This window comes from Bombyx mandarina, chromosome 03 (genome assembly GCF_030267445.1).
Source record: "Bombyx mandarina strain Sakado chromosome 03, ASM3026744v2".
In the NCBI taxonomy this organism is placed as follows: Eukaryota; Metazoa; Arthropoda; class Insecta; order Lepidoptera; family Bombycidae; genus Bombyx; species Bombyx mandarina.
In genome coordinates this window covers 5,575,495-5,598,804 of record NC_143210.1, presented here as the reverse complement: position 1 = coordinate 5,598,804, position 23,310 = coordinate 5,575,495, and the positions used below count along the sequence as shown (strand labels likewise).

The 23,310-nt window shown below is 34.8% G+C and overlaps 3 protein-coding genes across 3 annotated transcripts in view; 2 read left to right on the top strand and 1 right to left on the bottom strand.

Moving 5' to 3' along the window:
• Nucleotides 1-1,469, top strand: part of spz3 (Spaetzle domain-containing protein 3) — a 42,986-nt gene extending 41,517 nt beyond the window's left edge. The window contains exon 7 of the mRNA XM_028186535.2: nucleotides 469-1,469. Coding sequence (XP_028042336.2) covers nucleotides 469-625 — 157 coding nt within the window. The 3' untranslated portion in view covers nucleotides 626-1,469. The remainder of the gene's footprint in view (nucleotides 1-468) is intronic.
• A 411-nt stretch (nucleotides 1,470-1,880) lies between these two features.
• On the bottom strand, nucleotides 1,881-6,417 carry LOC114251062 (NFU1 iron-sulfur cluster scaffold homolog, mitochondrial). Its single transcript, XM_028185244.2, has 5 exons — nucleotides 6,087-6,417; nucleotides 5,732-5,946; nucleotides 4,885-5,070; nucleotides 3,316-3,503; nucleotides 1,881-2,095 (listed from the first exon to the last, which is right to left on the bottom strand). The coding sequence occupies exons 1-5, from the start codon at nucleotides 6,161-6,163 to the stop codon at nucleotides 1,958-1,960; spliced, it is 804 nt and encodes a 267-aa protein (XP_028041045.1). The 5' UTR covers nucleotides 6,164-6,417; the 3' UTR covers nucleotides 1,881-1,957.
• Nucleotides 6,418-7,448: 1,031 nt separating this feature from the next.
• AGO3 (Argonaute 3) lies at nucleotides 7,449-22,858 on the top strand. Its single transcript, XM_028186005.2, has 17 exons — nucleotides 7,449-7,714; nucleotides 8,181-8,364; nucleotides 8,847-8,931; nucleotides 9,493-9,568; nucleotides 10,475-10,619; nucleotides 11,035-11,206; nucleotides 11,619-11,746; nucleotides 13,825-13,988; nucleotides 14,679-14,876; nucleotides 15,030-15,179; nucleotides 15,296-15,473; nucleotides 16,018-16,275; nucleotides 17,157-17,384; nucleotides 17,713-17,896; nucleotides 18,883-19,048; nucleotides 19,597-19,815; nucleotides 21,684-22,858. Exons 2-17 carry the CDS (start codon nucleotides 8,200-8,202, stop codon nucleotides 21,946-21,948), a joined length of 2,781 nt encoding a protein of 926 aa, XP_028041806.2. The 5' UTR covers nucleotides 7,449-7,714; nucleotides 8,181-8,199; the 3' UTR covers nucleotides 21,949-22,858.
• Nucleotides 22,859-23,310: the final 452 nt, after the last annotated feature.

Sequence of the window (23,310 nt, the reverse complement as noted above, 5' to 3'; positions counted from 1 at the left end):
TTTTTTCTATTATTCCTTCATCGTGGTAATCTGTGACAAGGGGTCAACTATTTAAACTCGACTCGGAATAGTCATCCGAAGGTAGATTTTCATGCGATTAATCCACTATTTGATTTGCCCAATAAACGATTTCCCGCGTAGATTGTGTTTTTTTGGAACGAAGTTCCTTATGGGACGATGCGGAGGGGTACCCTAACCGGGAAAAACCGTCCGTAACGTAAGATTTTTATTAATAATGCACACAGTGTACGACTTAACTTTGTAATAACGTACAAAAAATGACATATTTTTTTATCATTGATTGACCACGATCTCAGAGCGTTCGTTTGCACAATACACTAACTCTTAAGCAAACAACCGTGAATGAAGTGTACCACAATAAGTTCGCACGTTACCGAATGACCGTAGGTTGTTGCCCACACATCTTTTTTAAAATATATTTCGACTCAACAAAAACCTTTTTTGCAGCAAAACCACGACCGGCCGTTGCAACAGAGACTGTGGTTGCGAGCAAAAATACAAATGGCACCGGCTGCTCGCCTACGATCCGTCAGACGACTGCGCCGGAATCTTCATGGACTGGTTCCTATTTCCGTCCTGCTGCGTTTGCAGGTGTAAGCCTTGATAATTTTTGTTCCATCCTCAACTATATAGAATTTCACTGGGAGTTATTGTAGAATTATTAGAAGTAGAATTTGAGAGTACGTACTCGTTCATTGACCTCGTTTACGGACGTGACCACAAAACTGTAAATTATCCGAAACCTCGGATTCAACCGTAAAAATACTTGCAAATAAGCCTACGATTCGCGAAAATCGAATATCAAATCAGTACCAAAACTTGTTGGAGGCCAAAAATTAATTCGGCTAACATTATTTTATTAAACTAATGTTATTTAAAAACTCACTTAAACTCACTTCACTCTCCGCAAATCAAAGCATTAACAAAAAAACTCCCAAATTAAAAGTGAAATTAACGTATTAATTTATCATTATTTTGTATTAGCGAGCAAATCAAGCTCGTAAATTTAGAAGCTATTTCTTTTTAACTATTATTCTAAAGTCAGATTATTATGTCGTTTCATTCTATTAGATTTATATAGAACACTGCCATTGTATTGTTACGAACAAGGAACATATATCTATTTATAAGCTAGTTAAGGTTCATAAAATCGTCTTTATAATCAATGTATTTCATATGTTCGAATTTTAATCATAAACTAAAATGTACAGCAAAATTTGAGTAATTTAAAGTTATGAAGAAGAAAAAACTAGTGTTCGAGTCAATTCGTATTTAATTTTTTTTTTTGTATAGGTTAATTAATAATTGTTTAATGTTTTCGTAATAGAACGATGTTAATGTTAATACCAGATTTGTAATTTTCATTCCCTTGACGGAATATATTCTTAATTCAACTGTGTCGATACTCAAATAAGTATTTCTCGATATTAAACGTGCAATAAAATTTAGTTTCATCTTTTATTTCAATCATCATAAAAGTTTAATGGCGTTCGAATGTTAATTTCTTAAATATTATGCGTATTATTTATGTTTTCATTTTCGAAACCATTACACGTATTAGACAAGATGTGTTGCCAGGTTAGGCCGTAGGAAGCTGCCGTGTTTAGTTTAGACAGGTTGATAAGTTCAAGGGTTACCTGTTGTTAAGTACTTATCAAGATATCACAACGTAACTGCCCGTTTATTTACATGGGTTTAAAGTCTCAATAATAGCTGTCCGAAAATATATTGAAACGTGCGACTGCTTCGCAAAAAAAATGACAGGAAAACGCTACCCATACGCGCTAAATACGACCTATTGAAGTGATGGGTCTTCTCTAGGACGCAACAGAGAAACATCAAACAACATACAAAAACAATTTAATTACAAAATTTATTGAACTAAAAACGATCACAAACACTTAAATCTAATTACATTAAAATTTAAATAACACATTTATGTATCTTTGTTTGCATCCTTGGCTTTACTTTGCTCGAATTCCCGGAAGATTTTTTCGCTTAGCTTTTCGCCTTCATCGTCTATTTGTTCGACAGCCAAAACTTCTGGTATGTAAAATTGCATCATATTCTGTACCTGTAATTCACGTAAATTCTCTCAAAATTATTACCTATAATTCTCTTAATCTAGTAATAAAAATATCTGTTTGAAGTTTACACAGTTGACACTACAGATTTTTATAACAGTACAAACAACGCACGATTTTTTTAAATTTTTATTATTGTATAGAAATGTCCATGATATCACGGCCCAACTGGTGCTGAGGAGTCCAAAGCCAACAACGTGATTGACACCACCCTCCTTGAGATATAAAGACGAAGTGTCATTAGTACTGTACCAAGTTCTCAAGGCCTTTAAACCGAAACGCGTGATGCTCGTTATGGATATTATATATCGTTTTTTTTATTGCTTAAATGGGCGAACGAGCCCACAGCCCACCTGGTGCTAAGTGGTTACTGGAGCCCATAGACATCTACGACGTAAATGCGCCACCCACCTTGAGATATAAGTTCTAAGGTCTCAGTATAGTTACGACGGCTGCCTCACCCTTCAAACCGAAACGCATTACTGCTTCACGGCAGAAATAGGCAGGGTGGTGGTACCTACCCGTGCGGACTCACAAGAGGTCCTACTACCAGTAAACGCCAGATCGCGTGAGGAATGATGGACGGGGACTAGAAGATGTATGGAAATAGTAATGCAAGGTGGAAGGAGAAGAGAGAGAGAGATATGAGTGAGTATTGAGATGACGGCTGATAGAAGAGAATGGAATAGAAAAATTAGCTGTGGCAACCCTAGTCGGATAAGGTGGTAGGAGTAAGGAGAAAAAGAAAAGGTTCGCGTGAGGAAATATGTATATTTCATTGGTGAAGAAAAATTTGTGGGAAAAAAATGGCTTTCACTTCTCTTTGTACCATTACGAAGTGAACGAACTGCCGAGATCCAACTGGTGACATATTGTGTCTTTGTGAAAACGTCATCATATTACCAAACTGTCATGAAAAGGTCATTGAGCTGTTATCAAAGACGCAATGGTCATTTTTTGGATATATTATTCCGTGCTTCATCATAAATAGAGCGCTCTTTGTCAGACACCCTTTAAAAATATTTGTATGAATCACATAGGACATTTTAGATTTTCTTTTTGTTTTTTTAAACTAATTGTTAGCTTTAGGGGTAATATTAAAAAAAAAATGTATACATATAAGACGAACTAGGTATATGATTAGTAGACTTTTTATATTAAATTTTTTATTATTGTTGTTAATTAATAAATAGTGAAAACTGATCCTTACCCCATTTTTTAAAGTTACAATAGAGCTTGGACAAGAAGAGCATGATCCTTGCATCTTTAACCTCAGGATTCCATCTTTAAAATCAACAAACAGTACATCGCCACCATCTTCTTGTACAGTAGGACGAATCCTTGTGTCTAGCAATTCTTTTATCATCTGAACTATTTCATCATCATCTTCGTTTATCTCTGTTAATTAGAAAAGTATGCAAATAAAGCAAAAAGTAAGTGAAACAATATACTTAGTACATGGTATTTTTTAATTTTTTATTTGCCTAATTCTTGGTACTGTTTCGCTTGACTTGTCTGCCCAGATACATAGACGTAAATACTTCTACAAACATCTCACATCGCCATCATCATCCTGAATATTTGTGCTGCAAAATATTGGTGTTCTGGTATGAAGATTGTGGTATCTGTATTACATTCCTATAAAGACTTCTACCTCATGCTTTAATGTGGTTACTTCAATGTCAGTTTCCTTTTATTTTATTTTATTTTATTTAATTAAACATATTTGTATGTAACATTCCCCCAAAATTATTACCTACATATTTAGTAGACATTTAATTATATTATTCCAAATAATAACAATTATAATAGGTGTTGTTGACTTATATACTAGCGACCCGCCCTCGTTTCGCTTCGGAAACTGTAATTTATTATTGATTTTTCACTATTTAATGGATGTTATTATACATATAAACCTTCCTCTTCAATCACTCTATCTATTAAAAAAACCGCAACAAAATCCGTTGCGTAGTTTTAAAGATTTAAGCATTAATAGGGATATGGGGTCAGAGAAAGCGACTGTTTTATACTATGTAGTGATGATACACAAGTGACATTACCATTAAATAACTGGATGGATGCTGCTTTATTTGCTTATAGATGAGTAATAAATACATTTAAAATTAAGAGTTAGGCTGTTGGTCATTTTAGAATTATCCTTTTAAGGGTGAAAACCTTCTCTATAAGCCTACACACTTTCTTGTTTCTCCCAATGTCTATTTCTGTATTTATTTTCTCACGACATTATCATCATCTTGTAGTCTGTATTGTTCATCAGTTAACAGATTGACATGTAAGACTAGTTCAATTCGATTTAACCTCAGGACTTGTGTTGGAGTATTTAGCCCTGACATTGCTTACGCATATTCCCATAAGTGGCAGAAACCACTCACCATTCAATGGGCTATAAACTTGCTTGCCTTCAATGGAAATAAAAAAAAATGTGTCAGTGTTTGGACAGCTTTTGATATTATCCTTCTGAATTATTTTGGTTTCCACTGGTGAAGAATTTAAGATCAACAACTGGTGAGTGTGTGGTTAATAACTGGAGAACATAGACATAAACAAGCGACCTTCAGAAATCAATTACGCTGCAGTCTATTGAACATTAAAGCCAATTCAGTACATTTATTCCTTACAAAATGGATTCAAAAGGCTTCAACTTATAAAAGGAAGGCAAGGCATTTTGAATTCTACAAAATTATACATATAGTATTGGACAGTTTCATGAATTAAAATTACACTTTGTTTTTAAAATAACTTGAATGAAAGTACTTACGAGTATCACCCGAAGGTTTAGCATCTGTTACCACAGGCAGTCCGCTGGCAAAGAAATCCATTATTGTACCAAATATTTCAGGTTTTAATAGCTTCCAATCAACATCATCGTCCTGTTTTGTTACAGTAATGAATTCTGGTCCAAAGAAGACTGCTTTCACTCCATCAATGCGGAATAACATTTTGGCTGAAACAAAATTTCAAAGTTTTCACTAGTCTCTTCTATAATGTGGTGCTAAGTGTCTTTTGTATTTAGAAATAGTAGTTTCGTTTTTATAGTACAAGATAAAAAAAATTGTACTGTAATAAGAACCTCGTTAGGAGTAACATTCTTAAGGCTAAATTTCAGTATCCAGGGTTCTAGATAGAGCCACAGCCATTTATGTTGTTGCATTCTTTAAAACCAATTGGTGATTTGGCAGAGAGGCCAAGATAATCTCAAGAATTACTCAGTGCATTCTTAATGAAACTTTTAGTGCAAAACACATATTTGAGCATAGATTTAAAACTTATTGCCACTAGCAAACTTTTCACTTTTCAGTTTAAGCCTTTTTTATTTATTGCTTAGATTGGTGGACGAGCTCACAGCCCACCTGGTGTTAAGTGATTACCAAAGCCCTTAGACATGTACAAAGTAAATGTCACCAACATCCTTGAGATATGAGTTCTAAGGTCTCAGTATAGTTACAACGGCTGCCTCAGCCTTCAAACCGAAACGCATTACTGCTTCATGGCAGAAATAGGCAGGGTGGTGGTACCTACCCCTGCGGACTCACAAGATGTCATACCACCAGTAAGATATACTGGTGTGTAACCAGCCTATATTCAAATACACAATAATGACTTACCAAGTGGACTGCAGTGTGCAGCTCCAATATTAGGAAAGTCCAAAGTTTGACCCGGCTCCAGAACTTTAGTACCAGGTAAAAACTTCAAGCTATTTGGATTTGGTGTGTCTTGAGTTTGTATGAACATCGTACGGAAGCATGCAAAAATAGCTGGACTCTTTTGTGGAATGTCAGACTTTAAAATACCTGATAGTCCATGGTACTTTCTTGTCTGCCTGAAAGATAAGACACAGTTTCAGTCTAGACTACATTTCCTTTGGATTTTTAACTATTTTCTTTTTAAATAATAAACGCTGCTAATTAAACATTAAGGAGTTAATGATTTATGTACAATTGCATAACTTTTTTATTTCACCTTTGTAAAGTTGATGCGAATAGTACACGGTTGCACTGTTTACTACTTTTTAAAAAGCGTAGTGGCGTTCGTAGCATAGTTTCAATTGTTTAAGTTATTTGAAGTTATCAAACTGTTATCAGCAACGATTCAATATTAATGTTATTGTTTCAAAGTAAATTGGTAAGAGTAAGAAATATAGTAATTAAAATACGTTGCCAAGTAAAAATTTTAAAAATTAAATCTGCCTTTAATTATCAATTATTTAAATTAATCAAGTATGGTTAATGTGTTTGAATTTAAGTAGTTGGTGAAATCACAAATAAAATTTTAAGATGAAATTATCAATTGTCAACAACAGTCAACTAGGGATGTAAACCGGTTCGAAGAAAACCGGAGAAAAACCGGTTTTGAAACATACCGATAAACACCGGTTTTTATTTAAGAATACCGGTTTTTAATTACGTGTGACATTCACAGTTCATACCAGTGCTACCAGATCAAATATACAAGCTACCTAAAAACCGTGTTTCAGACTCAAATTACCGTGCATTACATTGACAAAACAGTACATTACATTATTCCGAACGCCACGGCGCGGCGGCCGCAGTGAATATAGTGCGAATGTATATTGAGACTGAAGCCGCCATAGGAAACCACACCGAAATTGCTGGCACTTTTTGGATGAGCAATAGTCATTTAAGGCCTTTAAACAAAATAGCATTTAAATACCTATCAGTCCCAGCAACTTCTGTGCCTTCCCAACGTTTGTTTTCGACGTCGGGGTACGTGCTAACATCCAGTAGGAGCAGGCTTCTGGATGACGCAGTTGGCCAACTATGCTTCTGGCATCACAATTTTGATTTAATACAATAGTATTAGATCAAAAATAAAAAGCTTTTTATTATTGGATAATTTAATATGATCGTTAAAAGCCCATATAAAATATGCTCACCTAATTAATTGTATGAAGAAAACTCTTCGTTTGCACGTAAATTTAGTGATTATTTAGCCTTTATGGAAAAAACCTAAAAATACCTTTAAAAAACCGGTTTTTTGAGAAAAAAACCGGTAATAAACCGGAGCCAGAAATTGTAATCGGTTCACATCGCTACAGTTAACACATGCTTTGTCAAATTCAAGGTAGCAGTAGCTTCATTTTTTCAACTGGAAAGGCGAAAGTATCGCACCATACAGACTTCTTTTATTTGTGCTGTTTTATGCAAAATTATTTGGAACGAAATGAAAGAAAGTTATTGAATTTGAGACATTAATAGGGATGAAGTTATATGTAAGAGATGATATAGGATAAAATAAAGTCTTAATAAAATAGTGGCTACTTACAAAGACTTTGCTGGACATTTTGGAAAAACACATGGAACCAGTGACTGTTTCATTTTCCCACAATTAAGTACTTTTACACGTGATAAACAGTTATTAAACCACTTTTATTACACGTTTAAGCCCGAAGAAACCCTATAATAGCCCTTTGCCTGTCCACTTGACGAATTAAATAAAAAATGTCAAACAACTTCGCGCAAGCTGAAATATTATTAGCAACCAAGAAGTTTCAAACATTTCTTCATCGATATTTAAATAATTTTACCACATTCAGATACGTCTGCTAGCCGTATTTTTAGGTGATCCCGGTAGGTATACTTTAAAAGCCGTAGGTGTATAGAAATATAAGCCTTCAAGTTATTATATTATTCAAAAATACTCTGAATGATTGCGCGCCCTTAGTCGAACTTAGAAATCGCTTATTTAGCATAAAACATTAGTGGGTTCGTTGCAAAGTAAAATACGTTTTCTAAATGTCTCCACTGATTTTTTCAATTAAAACAATAACAAATAACGTTTTAACCTAACAATGGATTGCATTAAGTGAATTAAATTGCGTATAACTACCCAACTTATCAAGATGTATTGCACATGACATTTTGTATTTTATCAATTGGAAAGCGTACACAAATAATATTGTATACTTTTACAATATTTAACATAACCATACTTATAAAACAATATCAATAACATTAAAAACGAAGCAAGCTGTTTAATAATTTTATTAATGAACAATTATTGAGATATTTGTTTAATGTTATGATTTATTTGTAGCTATTGGAGATTGTTAGCGATGGCAGACCCAGGCAAAGGCCGGGGGCGAAGCTTAGCCCTTTTACAGGCACTGAAGAAGTCACAAATGATGGACTCTCCCTCACAATCTGAGAGTCAGTCTCCTGAAAGTACACCAGAACAGAGTACAGCTCCAAGTACCATTGCAAGTGCAACTCCTAGTACTGTAAGTAGTAATATTTTAGGTGCCTTTTTAATAGTAATTTCTTATTTACAGCTCTGACTGCAGTGAATAAGAAATTACTTTAAAAATGCTCTGTCAGGGTTATGATTGATTTGAAATCTTTACTGAAAAGTTATCAATTAAATGCTCTTTATGTGTGATTCTCTAAAAATATGGTTAAGTAAATTTCATTAAAGAATTCAATATATTCACTGAAAAATAATGTCTTCTAATAGGGACAAACTCATTAGCTTCAATTCTATATATATATGGTCAAAGTTTGAACTCAACAGGAATAGTCATATCTGTTTTCCATTTTTATATGTTCTCTCTTTCTGATAAAATTTTAGTCCTGTGATATTTTTATTTTTATATAGTTTATAGAAAAACTATTAATGATTGTAATCAACTTTGATTTGTTGCTAACGATATGCTCCAATTATTAGCGTTGATAAAAAATAAAAAGATACTTAAAATATTTTTAGTCAGGAGTGAGTATAGGCGGTAGAGGACGCGCAGCAGCATTGATGCTGGCTAAAATGCAGCAGAAACCAGGCTCCACAACTCCAGGTATATAGCGGAAATTTCAATTAAGTACTCACAGCATCCTTTGTAGTAAAATATATATATATATGTGTGTGTGTGTGTATTTTTATGTATATAAATTGTTTTGTATCTTGTAATATGTATATATTATTATATGTAATGTTTACTGTATGCACTAGGTTTGTGTTCCTAATTCTTCTTTCCTTTTGCGGGCCTACTGGAAGAGATTTCAATATGAAATAAGTAGTGCCCTTGTACTCTTTATCCTTATTGTCGTTTTTCTCCTAACAGCTGTGTGTACAAAATATATTATATAAATAAATAAAATAACACACTTGTTAGCATTACCAAACATGAAATAAGAGTTAGAAAATTACCTATCCAGACATGATGTGAAGATACTTTTTTTTTGTCGCTAGCTAGTCTATGTAATTAACTCCTATCTCATGTCCAAGTGTTCAATTCACCAGATGAGTGATCTACATCTAGTCAAATATGTATTTTTTTCCAAATACAAGCCGTCTCAATTTCATCCATGAGGGTATGGGATATGAAAGTGAACTAATTATCATTTCCTTATTTCAGCAATTTTTGTGCCACCTTCATCAACTTCTGCACCAACAGCTGGAACTGGACGTGGATTCAAATTGCTTCAGAACTTGTGAGTTTAATTAATACATTTTTATATCATAAATATTATTAAAAAAAAACATTAAAATCACAAATATGCCTTGGTATATGTATGTATTTATGTTAATAATTTCGCACCATACCTATCAATTCTTACTATTAAAAATGAAATTAATAGCATAGTGTCAAATTATAATGATTGTATTGAAAAACCAATAAACATCTTGTACTTATTTCGATAGTCCTATGAAAGTAATAATCTCAAAAGTTAAACCTTAATCTTTCAATACCTGATGCCTTGCTGAGATTCGCAGTCAAGCTCATGTCCCACCTGGTATTATATGGTCACTGGAGCCTATAGATATCAACAACGCAAATGCCGACACTCATCTAACTACTAAGACTCAGTTTATAGTTCAATAACTGCCCCACCCTTTAAATTGGACCGCAGTACTGTTTCATGGTAGAAATAGGGAGGGTGGTGGTAACCAACTGTGAAAGCTCAAAAAACGTTCTATCATCAGTAATTACGAAATTATAATTTTTCTGGGTTTGATTCTTATTACATAATGTCATTCCTTGGTGGAAGTTATTTGTGCACATTTGCTATTTATGCATTTCATCAGAAAAAATGATACCTATCTCTGGGGTTTGAATACCAGCACAGTCGCATCTCTAGAATGTACCGGGCACCTTATCTCGCAAGCCCCGAATTTGCAGTAAAATATGCATTATTTATCATAATAATATGTATATGTCACATAAATATTTGTAAGCTTTTAATCAAATTCTATTGTTAATAATCAAAAAATGAAGAATTGTCTTTAAAAAAAATTATCTAGAATATAACTCCTTGTAAAACTGAATTGTAATGTATTAGGTATATATATTTTTTGAGTGTTTTTTATTGTAGAAAAATCGCAATTTATTATTTCAGGCAAGCCAGTCAAAAAGCAAGCAGTCAAGTAGCAAGCAGTCAAGTAACGAGCAGTGCACAAAGCGATATTAAAGATTTGACTGAAAAAATGTCTGAAACTTCAGTTTCAGCACAGACATCTTCAGTTGCCAAGAACAAGTATTTCGTAAGCATAATTGACTGATAAACAAAATGCTCTAAATACAAAAATCTATCCTTATTTTTTTTAAAACAAGTTAGAACATGATTTTTGTGATTAAAATTATATATGTACTTTATTTCATTTAGCTTGTTAGCTTTTACTGGTGGTAGGACCTCTTGTGAGTCTGCGCGGGTGGCTACCATCACCCTGCCTATTTCTGCCGTGAAGCAGTAATGCGTTTCGGTTTGAAGGGTGGGGTAGCCCTTGTAACTATACTTGAGACCTTAGAACTTATATCTCAAGGTGGGTGGCGCATTTACGTTGTGGATGTCTATGGGTTCCAGTAACCACTTAACACCGGGTGGGGTGTGAGCTCGTCCACCCATCTAAGCAATAAAAAAAAATTGTAAGCAGTAATTAAAAAAACCATATTTTCCAGAGGGAGGTGAAAGACACTCCTCCAGTCGTAAAGAAAGGTGAAACGGGTGTGCCTATAGAAGTGACCTGTAACTACATTTATCTCAATTTCAAAGAGAACATTGTTTTTGAGTATGAAGTGAAGTTTGAACCAGATCAAGACTATAAGCATTTGCGATTCAAATTGCTCAATGGTAATTATATTATCTGTTTTTGGTTGTCTAAAATCTCTTTACATTGAGCAAAATTGATTAATGAATAAACATATTGTTATTTCTTTATCACACAAACAACGAAGCTACATGCAATAACAGACAAAATGTTCAAAAATTTTACCATTGGGAAAGATTTATTTTAAATATAGTATTAAACACTGGGACAATGTTATTGTACTACGTAATTGAGGTTTAGACATCATGTTTCATGATGGGAGGTGGCATTCATGTTGTTAATATCTATGAGCTCCTATAGTGATCTATAATATCTATGAGTAACTGCTTACAAACCGGCGGACTACGAGCTCGTTCGCCCGTCTGGGAAATAAAAAAAATAAAACTGAAGAAATTACTGCAGAGAAATTGAATATTCTTTTGTCTTTTTTTTCAGAGCACATTGAATACTTTAAGGAGAAAACATTCGATGGTACCACCCTCTACGTGCCACACGAACTGCCCGATGCAGTCCGTAATTTAGTATCTACAAACCCATATGACCAAAGCAAAGTAAACGTTTCTGTAAGTATTTATAGATTAACCCTTTGCACTCGAGAGGTGAGTGAAGTATCGCTCACCATATGATTTAATTACAAACAACAAGAACAGATATTAAAAACAAAAATATCAATCATCAAATAAAATAACATAAATACAGGGTGGCCCATAAGTCCTTTGAAAAGTAAAATTTGAATAAAACGAACAGGGCGCGCGTGAGCGGTGCAGGGGAAGCGGGGGGAGTAACTTCGGTTTCTGGGAATTTAGTCGCGATGGAGCGTTTTACCGGAGCGGACCGTGCGTTTTGTGTGCGCGAGTTTTATAAAAACGACAATTCGGCAACCGTTGCGCGGCGTAAATTTCGAGAACACAAAGGTTTACACAACTTTGACGACACTCCAACTCTTCAAACGATTAAGAACTGGGTTGCTAAGTTCGAGGAGACCGGTTCGACGTTAGATAAACCGCGGTTGGGTCGCCCAAGGACGTCACGTACGGAACAAAACATAGACACAGTGACACAGTCTATTCGCGAAAATCCGACACAGTCAACTCGTAAGCGCGCCAGAGCATTAAACGTATCCAGGACATCGTTACAACGGAATTTGAAGAAAGATTTACATATGCACCCTTACAAAATTCAGTTGGTTCAAGAATTAAAGGAAACTGACGGTATTCAAAGACAAAATTATGCGAATGAAATGTTGAATCGGTTTACTTCCTTCAATAACATAATGTTCTCTGACGAGGCTCATTTCCATCTTAACGGGCATGTTAGTAAACAAAATTGCCGCTATTGGAGCCCCATCAATCCAAAACTTAAGCATCAGAAGCCCTTACATAGTCCGAAAGTGACTGTTTGGGCCGCTATGTCAGCCCATGGTATCCTAGGGCCTTACTTCTTTGAGGATGGCAGAGGGCGCGCAGTTACTGTTACGTCGGAGCGATATGTGGCTATGATCGAAGAGTTTTTCATACCAGAATTGCAAAACTTTTCAGGCTTTAATGCCAGGACGTGGTTTCAACAGGATGGGGCCACTTCTCACACCTCTAACACTGCTATGCCCGTTATCCGTCAACTTTTTCCTGGCAAAGTTATCTCTAAGAGAGGAGACATTTCCTGGCCTCCACGTAGTCCAGATCTGACCCCGATGGAATTTTTTTTGTGGGGCTACCTTAAGGCTAAAGTATACGACACAAACCCGCGGTCAATTGAGGCCCTAAAAGAAAACATCCGCAGAGAAATGACAAGCATTTCAGCAGTGACGTGCCGCGCAGTCATCGACAATTTTAGACGTCGTTTGCAAGAGTGCCGTGATCGCAACGGATTACATTTAGGAGATGTTATTTTCAAAAAATAATTCCCGTTTTTTAAGCTTTTTATGTAAATAAAAATTTAATTCATAATGTAATTAGTTTTATTTTAATAATTTTTTTTTCATATCAAAGGACTTATGGGCCACCCTGTATAATAAAGTTTGCAACATTGTGCATTTAATTTTCACACCAAACAAAATGGTGATGATTCTTGCAATCATCACTCGAGTGAAAAGGGTTAATTTACTTTTTTGATGTTTCCTATTACTCTCATTATTTTAGACATCTGTCACTGTTTTAGATAAATGCAATTATTGTAATGTTTATTACGTTAATATAAATAATGTAGGCAGCGGCTTGGCTCTGCCCCTGGCATTGCTGAAGTACATGGGCGACGGTAACCACTCACCATCAGGTGGGCCGTATGTTTGTCTGCCTACAAGGGCAATAATAAAAAAGGGGAATGCTCTCACATGGTTATAAATACATATGAAAATATTCCACACTGCCATGAAATTTTAGTTAACACCAAAACTATACTAAAAAACTTCATTCTTTGGTTGTTTTGAATGACAAATAGTCTGAAATATCAGTAGATAGTTCACTTCATTCTTTTATTTTTTATATAAATTATAATATAGTAAATAAAATAGATAAAATGATGTATTTCGTAAATTATCATCATGTATTTCATTATGATGAATTAGATACTAATGTGGCGTGGCTTCGAGATAGCAGTGTTATAAAATCATTATTAAATTTTATTAATTTCTCTTTTCATCTAGATTATATTTCGTCGCACACGTCGTTTGAGCGAAATGATTCACATATACAATGTGATGTTCAAATGTATAATGAAGGATTTGAAATTGATTCGCTTCGGACGCCAACATTACAATGAGCACGCAGCCATACAGATACCTCAGCATAAATTAGAAGTTTGGCCTGGGTAATCGATTATTAATTTTATATAAATTAATATGATAAATAATAATAAAATATTACGTATATTTCACGAAGGCAAAATTCATATTTTGATGTGAAACAATTAAATTTTATAAAAGAAATTGAAACTTTCAAAATGCTTACCGAAACATCTTAAAAGAGTCATTGCTTACCATCCATTCCCTAAAGATTTTCTTTCTGTTTTGCTATGTGTTTTAAGCATTTTCTAATTTGATCAATGCGAGAACTATATTTTTCATTGCAAATTTGTTTGGATTAAAATATTAGTGTGTTCAAATTTATTTTTTCTATTTGGAAAATTTCTTATTTATTTAATTATTATCAAGGGGTGAAAGGCGACATTTCGCTTAATACACGACACTTATCTTTGTAATTAAAGGCACATTTTATTTGGTATTAGTATCAACAATTCGATGTTTTAATTAAACTTCAATTAAGTTTTTTGAAGTTTTTTGTTAAGATATTTTTCTCTAAATTTTTTGTTATGATATTTTTTCTAAATTTTAAACATTAAATCGTCCTCCTGTAAAGTTTCAAAAAATGTCGCTTAAACTAATACCACCCTGTAAACAATAACACTTAAATAATGACCCATCGATATGAAAAAGGTGCAATAGAGGTTGAAAAAAATCTAATTTAATTAATGATACAAAATATAATAATTTTATTTTAGATACGTAACAGCAGTAGACGAATACGAAGGCGGTCTGATGTTAACATTAGATTCGACGCATCGTGTATTACGAACGCAAACCGTTCTCTCTCTGATCAAAGAGGTTGTGCAAACTGAAGGAGCTAATTGGAAACGTAAGATGACAGATATACTAATAGGAGCCTCTGTTATGACTACTTATAACAAGAAATTGTTTAGGTGAGTTGTTGGCTTAGTCAAAATGATGAGGAAGCGTTCAAGGCATTTATTTTGATTTATGCAGATGCACAGACATAACATTCTCGAGTTTTAGCGAGACTAACGAACAGCAATTCAATTTTTATAAATATCATTGATTAATCATTTTTTCAGAGTTGATACAATTGACGATAAAATGAGTCCGAGATCAACATTTGAGAAAACAGAGAAAGGCGAAACTGTACAGATTAGTTTTATAGATTATTATAAGAAGAATTATGGTATCGAGATAATGGACTGGGATCAACCCTTACTCATTTCAAGGTAGTTTTTTTTTTGAATTTTCGGCCTATTTAGACATTCGCTAATCTTTAAATCAAATCATAATTAGTTAAACCAAAATGAAGTAAAGTAATCATCGATTTGTGATAATTTTACAGAGACACAAAACGTATGCCCGGATCAGACACTCCAACGGATTTCATGATATGCCTCATTCCGGAGTTATGTCAATTGACTGGTTTAACAGATGATCAACGCAGTAACTTTAGATTAATGAAAGATGTAGCTACTTACACGAGGATCACTCCAAATCAGCGTCATGCCGCTTTTAAGAAGGTATTATCTTGATATCTTAAATTGATTGACTTTTAAAAAGTATCTAAAACAAAAATTTCTTCAAACATATTTGATTGGGTTGATTCAGTCTTAATGGATAAATTGTTATTTAGATATTTAAAAGTACAAAAAGTATTGTGCCTGTATTTAGCTGTAATACACAATTGAAGACATGAGTGGATGAGGGGGGTATGATACAATTTGTTAATTTTGAGAAAACGGGCAACAAACTTTTGTTCTTGTACTTTTCTTCCTAAATTCTCTGAAGGAGTTTCATCACATGCAGTTTTTAAAAATAGCCTTTAAACCCGGAGTTTTAAGGTCTAATATGGCTTATAGGCACATAACACCTTCATTCAGTGTAAAACCTCAAAAATCTAAAAAATTGTACTTAACCCCTTCATCCACTCATGTCTTCAATTACTTCTTAATAGAGGATGTTATTAGAGGTTTCTATCTTAATAGAGGTTGCTATTTTAAAAAACCTATCCCTACCTACCAAGTGAGATTATTTAATAGTATGTTTTTTTTTATTAAACCTTAGTACATAGAAAGTGTAATGAAAAACGAAACTGCCAAGAGTCGTCTAGCGGGTTGGGGTCTCAGTATAGCACCGGAAACTGTGAACCTAACAGCTCGTACCCTGCCACCAGAGACACTGTATTTTGGAGACAATGTTAGAGTTCCCGGCAAACCGAATGCAGAGTGGAACTCTGAGGTGACTAAACACAGTGTGATGCAAGCTGTGGATATCATGAGATGGGTTCTGTTGTTCACTCAGAGGGATAAGCAGGTTGCTATGGTGAGTGAATTGAAATATTGGTAGGCAATGTTGGAACTACTTGTTCTTAGCTATGTAAATCCATTTGAAATACAAAAGATTCTGTAATGTTAGATTGATGGATACAGGTCGACCTAATAAAAGCATGTTAAAATGAAGAAAATTGCTTGACCAATATTAGAAAAAGATATTGAAATGTATGCATTTTTGCATGCATGCAAATGTATGCAATTGCCTTTACCGATTTCTAAATCTATATATGATTATTTTTTAAAAAAAAAACCCCAGATAAGCTAGACTGCTGTCTGTTTTTCATATCAAAGTTAGAGGAAACTCGAACACACAACTATCTATATATTAATATGTGAAGCAAAAACTTTGTACCCCTTTTTACGAAAATTGCGCGGACGGAGGAGTATGAAATTTCCCACACTTATAGAGAATATAGAGAAGGAGTGCATAGTGCTAATATTTTTTAAAATTATGTTTTAATAATATTATATTAAATCAATAAAAAAAACATTACTCACACTATCATGTATTTGACACAACACATATACACACATATACTGTGTTTATTTTGAAAATCTGGTCAAATTGAGAATAGATTAATATTGTTTGTCTTTAATGTAATTTGTCCATATTGTAGTCTTGGCGAAATCTGTGATAACAGAAGTATAATAGAGATAATATAAATATAATAGAACCGTAATAATGTCTAAACTTATAATTTCAACTATAGTGGGACTACTAGTTATAATAAATAGATTAATCGGTTTTTGTTTCTTTTCTGGTTTGAGTCATAACAACATTAAGCACACTTTTGTCAGTCTAAGCCGAATTGTTTAAATAATTTTTTAAATATACTACTTTTGAAGTCATTTTTTTGTATTGATTCACAGGACTTTCTTAGTACACTCAAACGAAATTGTCGTCCAATGGGTATTATGGTTTCTGACGCTGAATTGGTACCCCTCGCCAATGATAGAACAGATACGTACGTACTGGCATTGAAGAAGTGCATAACGTCGTCTGTACAATTAGTCGTTGCAATATGTTCTACGAAGAGAGACGACAGATATGCGGCCATAAAGAAAGTTTGTTGTGCTGACAACCCCGTGCCTTCACAGGTAATGCTGGCAACACTTTTTTTGCGAAATCTCAGTAGTAATGAATATTTGAGTTTTTTTTTATTGCTTACATGGTGGTTAACTCATAGCCCATCTGGTGTTAAGTGGTTACTGGAGCCCATAGACATCTACAACGTAAATGCGCCACCAACCTTTAGATTTAAGTTCTAAGGTCTCAGTATAGTAACAACGGCTGCCCCACCCTTCAAACCGAAACGCATTACTGCTTCACGGCAGAAATAGGCAGGGTGGTGGCACCTACCCGCGCGGACTCCAGTAATATTTTTTTATTATTAGAAGATTAATAAAAAAAAATGATTTTCAACAGGTTATAAACGCACGTACGTTAATGAACACGAACAAGATCAGATCGATTACGCAGAAGATTTTGCTTCAGTTGAATTGCAAACTGGGCGGCACGCTTTGGAGCATCAGTATACCGTTTAAAAGCGCAATGATTGTTGGCATCGATTCGTATCACGACCCGTCCAGGAGGAACCGGAGCGTTTGCAGTGAGTGCACTATAAACGCTAAGCTGTCCTTCTGAAAACTGAGTTATCTATACTAATATGTATATAAATCTACAGTGGTTTTTACGGATGTTCCGTTATAACTACTGAACCGTGCATCCGATTGACTTGAAACTCGGTATCCATGTAGAAAATACATGTACTTAATGGATAGGCTAATATTTATCTGAGTGTTGGGACTCCCTAATAATAATGACAGTAAATAATAATGTTAATTTCAAATGCCCAGCGAAGCGGGCGAGTACGGTTTGTATATTTATATAAATTTGAAGTACTCAGTGTTTACTTGTAAAGTTTACTTTAAGTTTCATCTGGTGATGTTAGAGCGTGACAGGAACGCAGACCTGAGATCCAGATATATGGGCACAGTAAGTGTCTGTGGCGATCCGATGAACTGCTGGTTGGCTGAACTTGTATTGAACTGTACAGGCCAATACCTTTACATATATTGTTTTCTTTGTTCTTCTCTATAAAATGTCTGTTATCTTACAGGCTGGTATAGTCACTTAAGGTGATCGAAGTCTCATTAAAACTAGAATAAAAAAAGATTTGTGGTGTCGTGGGACACCGGATAGGAACGAAGTTCCTTATTATAAAAATCTTAATTTTAAGTTCTATTCGAGGTATAAAGAAAATAAAACTGGAGGTTTCGCAACAACCCACGGTCATTCGGTAACGTGCGAACTTATTGTGATACACTTCATTCACGGTTGTTTGCATAAGAGTTAGTGTATTGCGCAAACGAACCCTCTGAGATCGTGGTCAATGAATGTTAAAAAGATATTCTATTTTTGGAACGTTATTAAAAGTTAAGTCGTACAATGTGTGCATTACTAATAAAAATCTTACGTTACGGACGTTTTTTCCCGGTTAGGGTACCCCTCCGCATTGTCCCATAAGGAACTTTGTTCCAAAAACAAAAATCTTCATTTATTCATTCAAAAACTTGTAATTTTTAATTATTACAGGTTTTGTAGCATCGTATAATCAAAGCATGACGCTTTGGTATTCGAAGGTGATCTTCCAAGAGAAGGGTCAAGAAATAGTTGATGGCTTGAAATGTTGTCTCGTTGATGCGTTAACGCATTATTTGAGATCAAACGGACAGCTTCCGGACAGGATCATCATATACAGGTAATCGGTTGGGGCTAGTCTTCGACAGTAATATTTACTGAAGAAACTGTAGTTTGAGTATAATTGTGATTTGTGGTGATTCACTGGAATTATATTATGTTGGCAAAGTTAATAAGTATAGTGTGAGCCAATTCTGCATATTTCTAATATAAAACAATGCTTTGTGCTATATAGAAATAGTTATTTTTAATGAATCTGACATGTTATGATAAATGTTTTGTTGAAATCCATTGATCACTACCCATTGGTGTTCCAGCTTATAACACTTTAAAAAAAAATTTTTTTTTGTTGCTGAGTCGTTGGACGAGCTCACATCCCACCTGGTGTTAAGTGGTTACCGGAACCTATAGACATCTACAACGTAAATGCGCCTCCCACCTTGAGATATAAGTTCTCAAGTATAATTACAACGGCTGCCCCACCCTTCAAACCGAAACGCATTACTGCTTCACGGCAGAAATAGGCGGGGGAAGACAGATTGCGAAAACAGATGTAAGACTAATGTATTGGATTGAATTCCATTGATTTTTACAATGATTCTTCAACAGAGACGGTGTAGGCGACGGGCAGCTGAAGTTATTGCAGCAGTACGAGATACCTCAAATGAAGATTTGCTTCACGATATTGGGATCGAACTACCAGCCCACCCTGACCTATGTTGTCGTACAAAAACGTATCAACACAAGGATCTTCCTGAAGTCGAGAGACGGCTACGACAATCCGAACCCCGGGACCGTGGTCGATCACTGTATAACGAGACGGGACTGGTCAGTTTTATTATTCATATTGTTTACACTTCATGCTAATTCATCATTCTCCTGCCCTTCTCCCAGTCACCTGGGGTCGGTGCAACATGTTTTCTCCTTCCATACTCCTCTATCATATACCATTTCTTTGCTGACTCCCCTCTTACACATATCGTCTTTCACGCAATCCATCCATTTCTTCTTAGGCCTACCTCTTCCTTTATTTCCTTACATATTCATAGTCAACACTCTCTTACCAACCTCATTTTCATTTCGTCTCATCACATGTCATGGTTTTATTGTCAAAGATTTATATTTCTAATCACAGATATTGCCAAGGCTACACTCTAGACAAATAATATTAAAGACAAACAATATTAATATATTCTCAATTTGACAACAGACCTTAAAGAATAACAAAAGTTTGGCAATAAGCGCAGAGTATAAAATATCTAGTGTTGTGTCAAATACAGTGTGTGTAATGTTTTTTTTATTGATTTAATGTACATATTTTTGGTGCATAATTTAAAAAAATATTAGCATCTGCACTTCTTCTCTATGTTCTCTATAAGTGTGGGAAAGGACAATGCCCATTTTCTAAGGGCGTTTGGGCCCCTAAAAAAAGTTGTCGGGTCATGATGGTTTTAACTTAATTTGATAGACAAAGAAATATCGTTTCATATTCAGAAAACGATTTTTATATTCTCACCCAGGTTTAAGAGAAATCTGTTTTTTTCTGCAGCTAAAATTAAGTTGTTAATTGTTTTCTTCGAAATCAATAATCGTTCTCATCATTATTTACAGTATTAAATAAGTTAATTGTGGTTAATGTTGCTAGAAATAAGCCCTTACGTACATTTTATTGTTATTATATCCTCATAATAATAGTAAAATGAAATTAAATCCGGAAGCCGCCAACAAGCAGGCAAAGAGCGTAGCCTATACAGCCTAGTCTGTCGTAGTTATATTTTTTTATGTCAATAAAAAGCCAGTGTATCTCTTTTTATTGCTTTTTGGGAGTTTGACGTCAACTCGATGAATAGCACATTGAGTGAGCGTGAATTTCGGCAGACCTTTTATTTTGAAAGAAAAAAAAAAAAACACTCACTGCTATGTTAGCCACAGTTGCTGCCAAAACTCTCTGATCATATATAATAAGAATAGAGTAATGGTAGGCCATTGAGATTTTTACTAATGGAATCAATAATATCTAAAAATATTAAATAATTCATGGTTTTAAGTAATAATTATTATTACAATATATAAGTATTGAATTGAACAAAAATAAACTAAAAAGTCTGAATTATAACCATTAGCTATTTTTTTTTAATTTGTTGTTCAAGTCACAGACAACTCTTTCGTTTGGCAGCTTAAAGGTTTACTATAAGGCTCTATGGGCTAAGCCATTTGCCTATTGGCGAATTAAAAAACTATGGCACTCAGTTTTGGGATGTTATCAAAAAGTAATTATGTAAATAAGTAGTTATTTTTATGTAAAACAATGCCAGGTTGAAAAAAATGTTGATACATAAACTAAACAACGTGAAAAAATAAGGCATTTTCAAGTACAAATAGTTTAGACATAAAGTTGGCCCACTTTTGGGCATTGTCTTTTTATACTCCACCGTCCGCGCAATTTTCTTAAAAAGAGGTAAAAAGCTTTCTCTGTCCCTATGTATGCTTAAATCTTTAAAACTACGCAACGGATTTTGATGCGGTTTTTTTAATAAATAGAGTGATTGAAGAGGAAGGTTTATATGTATAATAACACCCATTAAATAGTGGAGAAATCAATAATAAATCACAGTTTCCGAAGCGAAGAGAGGGCGGGTCGCTAGTAGACAAATAAAAGTTAAAAAATAATCTAAGTCGTATTCGTTCGATTCCAGGTACGATTTCCTGATCGTCTCGCAGAAAGTGACCCAGGGCACTGTCACCCCGACCCATTACGTGGTGGTCTACGACGACAGCGGGATCACCCCGGACCAGTGTCAGCGTTTGACGTACAAGATGTGTCACTTGTACTACAACTGGCCGGGGACGGTGCGCGTGCCGGCGCCATGTCAGTACGCGCACAAGCTGTCGTATCTAGTAGGACAGTGCGTGCACGCGCAGCCGTCTGACGTTTTAGTCGATAAGCTGTTCTTTTTGTAGTTTTTTTTTTCTCATCTAAATTAGTTTAGCACAGGGGATTTCCAAAATAATAGACAAGATAGATACCTCTGAAAATGATATTTCTTTAAAAATCCTAACTGTCGTATCTAGTGGGACAGTGCGTGCACGCGCAGCCGTCTTGACGTTTTAGTCGATAAGCTGTTCTTTTTGTAGTTTTTTTTTTTTTCTCAACTAAGTTAGTTTAGCACGGGGATTCCCAAATAATAGACAAGGTACGAAAGTGATATTTCTTTAAAAATCCTAACTGTCGTATCTAGTGGGACAGTGCGTGCACGCGCAGCCGTCTTGACGTTTTAGTCGATAAGCTGTTCTTCTTGTAGTTTTTTTTTTTTCTCAACTAAATTAGTTTAGCACGGGGATTCCCAAATAATAGACAAGGTACGAAAGTGATATTTCTTTAAAAATCCTAACTGTCGTATCTAGTGGGACAGTGCGTGCACGCGCAGCCGTCTTGACGTTTTAGTCGATAAGCTGTTCTTCTTGTAGTTTTTTTTTTTCTCAACTAAATTAGTTTAGCACGGGGATTCCCAAATAATAGACAAGGTACGAAAGTGATATTTCTTTAAAAATCCTAACTGTCGTATCTAGTGGGACAGTGCGTGCACGCGCAGCCGTCTTGACGTTTTAGTCGATAAGCTGTTCTTCTTGTAGTTTTTTTTTTTCTCAACTAAATTAGTTTAGCACGGGGATTCCCAAATAATAGACAAGGTACGAAAGTGATATTTCTTTAAAAATCCTAACTGTCGTATCTAGTGGGACAGTGCGTGCACGCGCAGCCGTCTTGACGTTTTAGTCGATAAGCTGTTCTTTTTGTAGTTTTTTTTTTTCTCAACTAAGTTAATTTAGCACGGGGATTCCCAAATAATAGACAAGATACTTACCTCTGAAATGATATTTCTTTAAAAATCCTAACTGTCGTATCTAGTGGGACAGTGCGTGCACGCGCAGCCGTCTTGACGTTTTAGTCGATAATCTGTTCTTCTTGTAGTTTTTTTTTTTCTCAACTAAATTAGTTTAGCACGGGGGTTCCCAAATAATAGACAAGGTACGAAAGTGATATTTCTTTAAAAATCCTAACTGTCGTATCTAGTGGGACAGTGCGTGCACGCGCAGCCGTCTTGACGTTTTAGTCGATAAGCTGTTCTTTTTGTAGTTTTTTTTTCTCAACTAAGTTAATTTAGCACGGGGATTCCCAAATAATAGACAAGATACTTACCTCTGAAATGATATTTCTTTAAAAATCCTAACTGTCGTATCTAGTGGGACAGTGCGTGCACGCGCAGCCGTCTTGACGTTTTAGTCGATAAGCTGTTCTTCTTGTAGTTTTTTTTTTCTCTCAAC

Coding starts and splice junctions, on each gene's coding strand:
- AGO3 (XM_028186005.2), top strand. CDS start 8,200: ATGGCAGACCCAGGCAAAGGCCGGGGGCGAAGCTTAGCCCTTTTACAG. Junction 17,897..18,882: donor GAGGAACCGGAGCGTTTGCA/GTGAGTGCACTA, acceptor TAATTATTACAG/GTTTTGTAGCATCGTATAAT. Junction 19,816..21,683: donor TGTATAACGAGACGGGACTG/GTCAGTTTTATT, acceptor GTTCGATTCCAG/GTACGATTTCCTGATCGTCT.
- LOC114251062 (XM_028185244.2), bottom strand. CDS start 6,163: ATGCTACGAACGCCACTACGCTTTTTAAAAAGTAGTAAACAGTGCAAC. Junction 5,071..5,731: donor TGCACACTGCAGTCCACTTG/GTAAGTCATTAT, acceptor ATTTTGTTTCAG/CCAAAATGTTATTCCGCATT. Junction 3,504..4,884: donor TAAACCTTCGGGTGATACTC/GTAAGTACTTTC, acceptor TCTAATTAACAG/AGATAAACGAAGATGATGAT.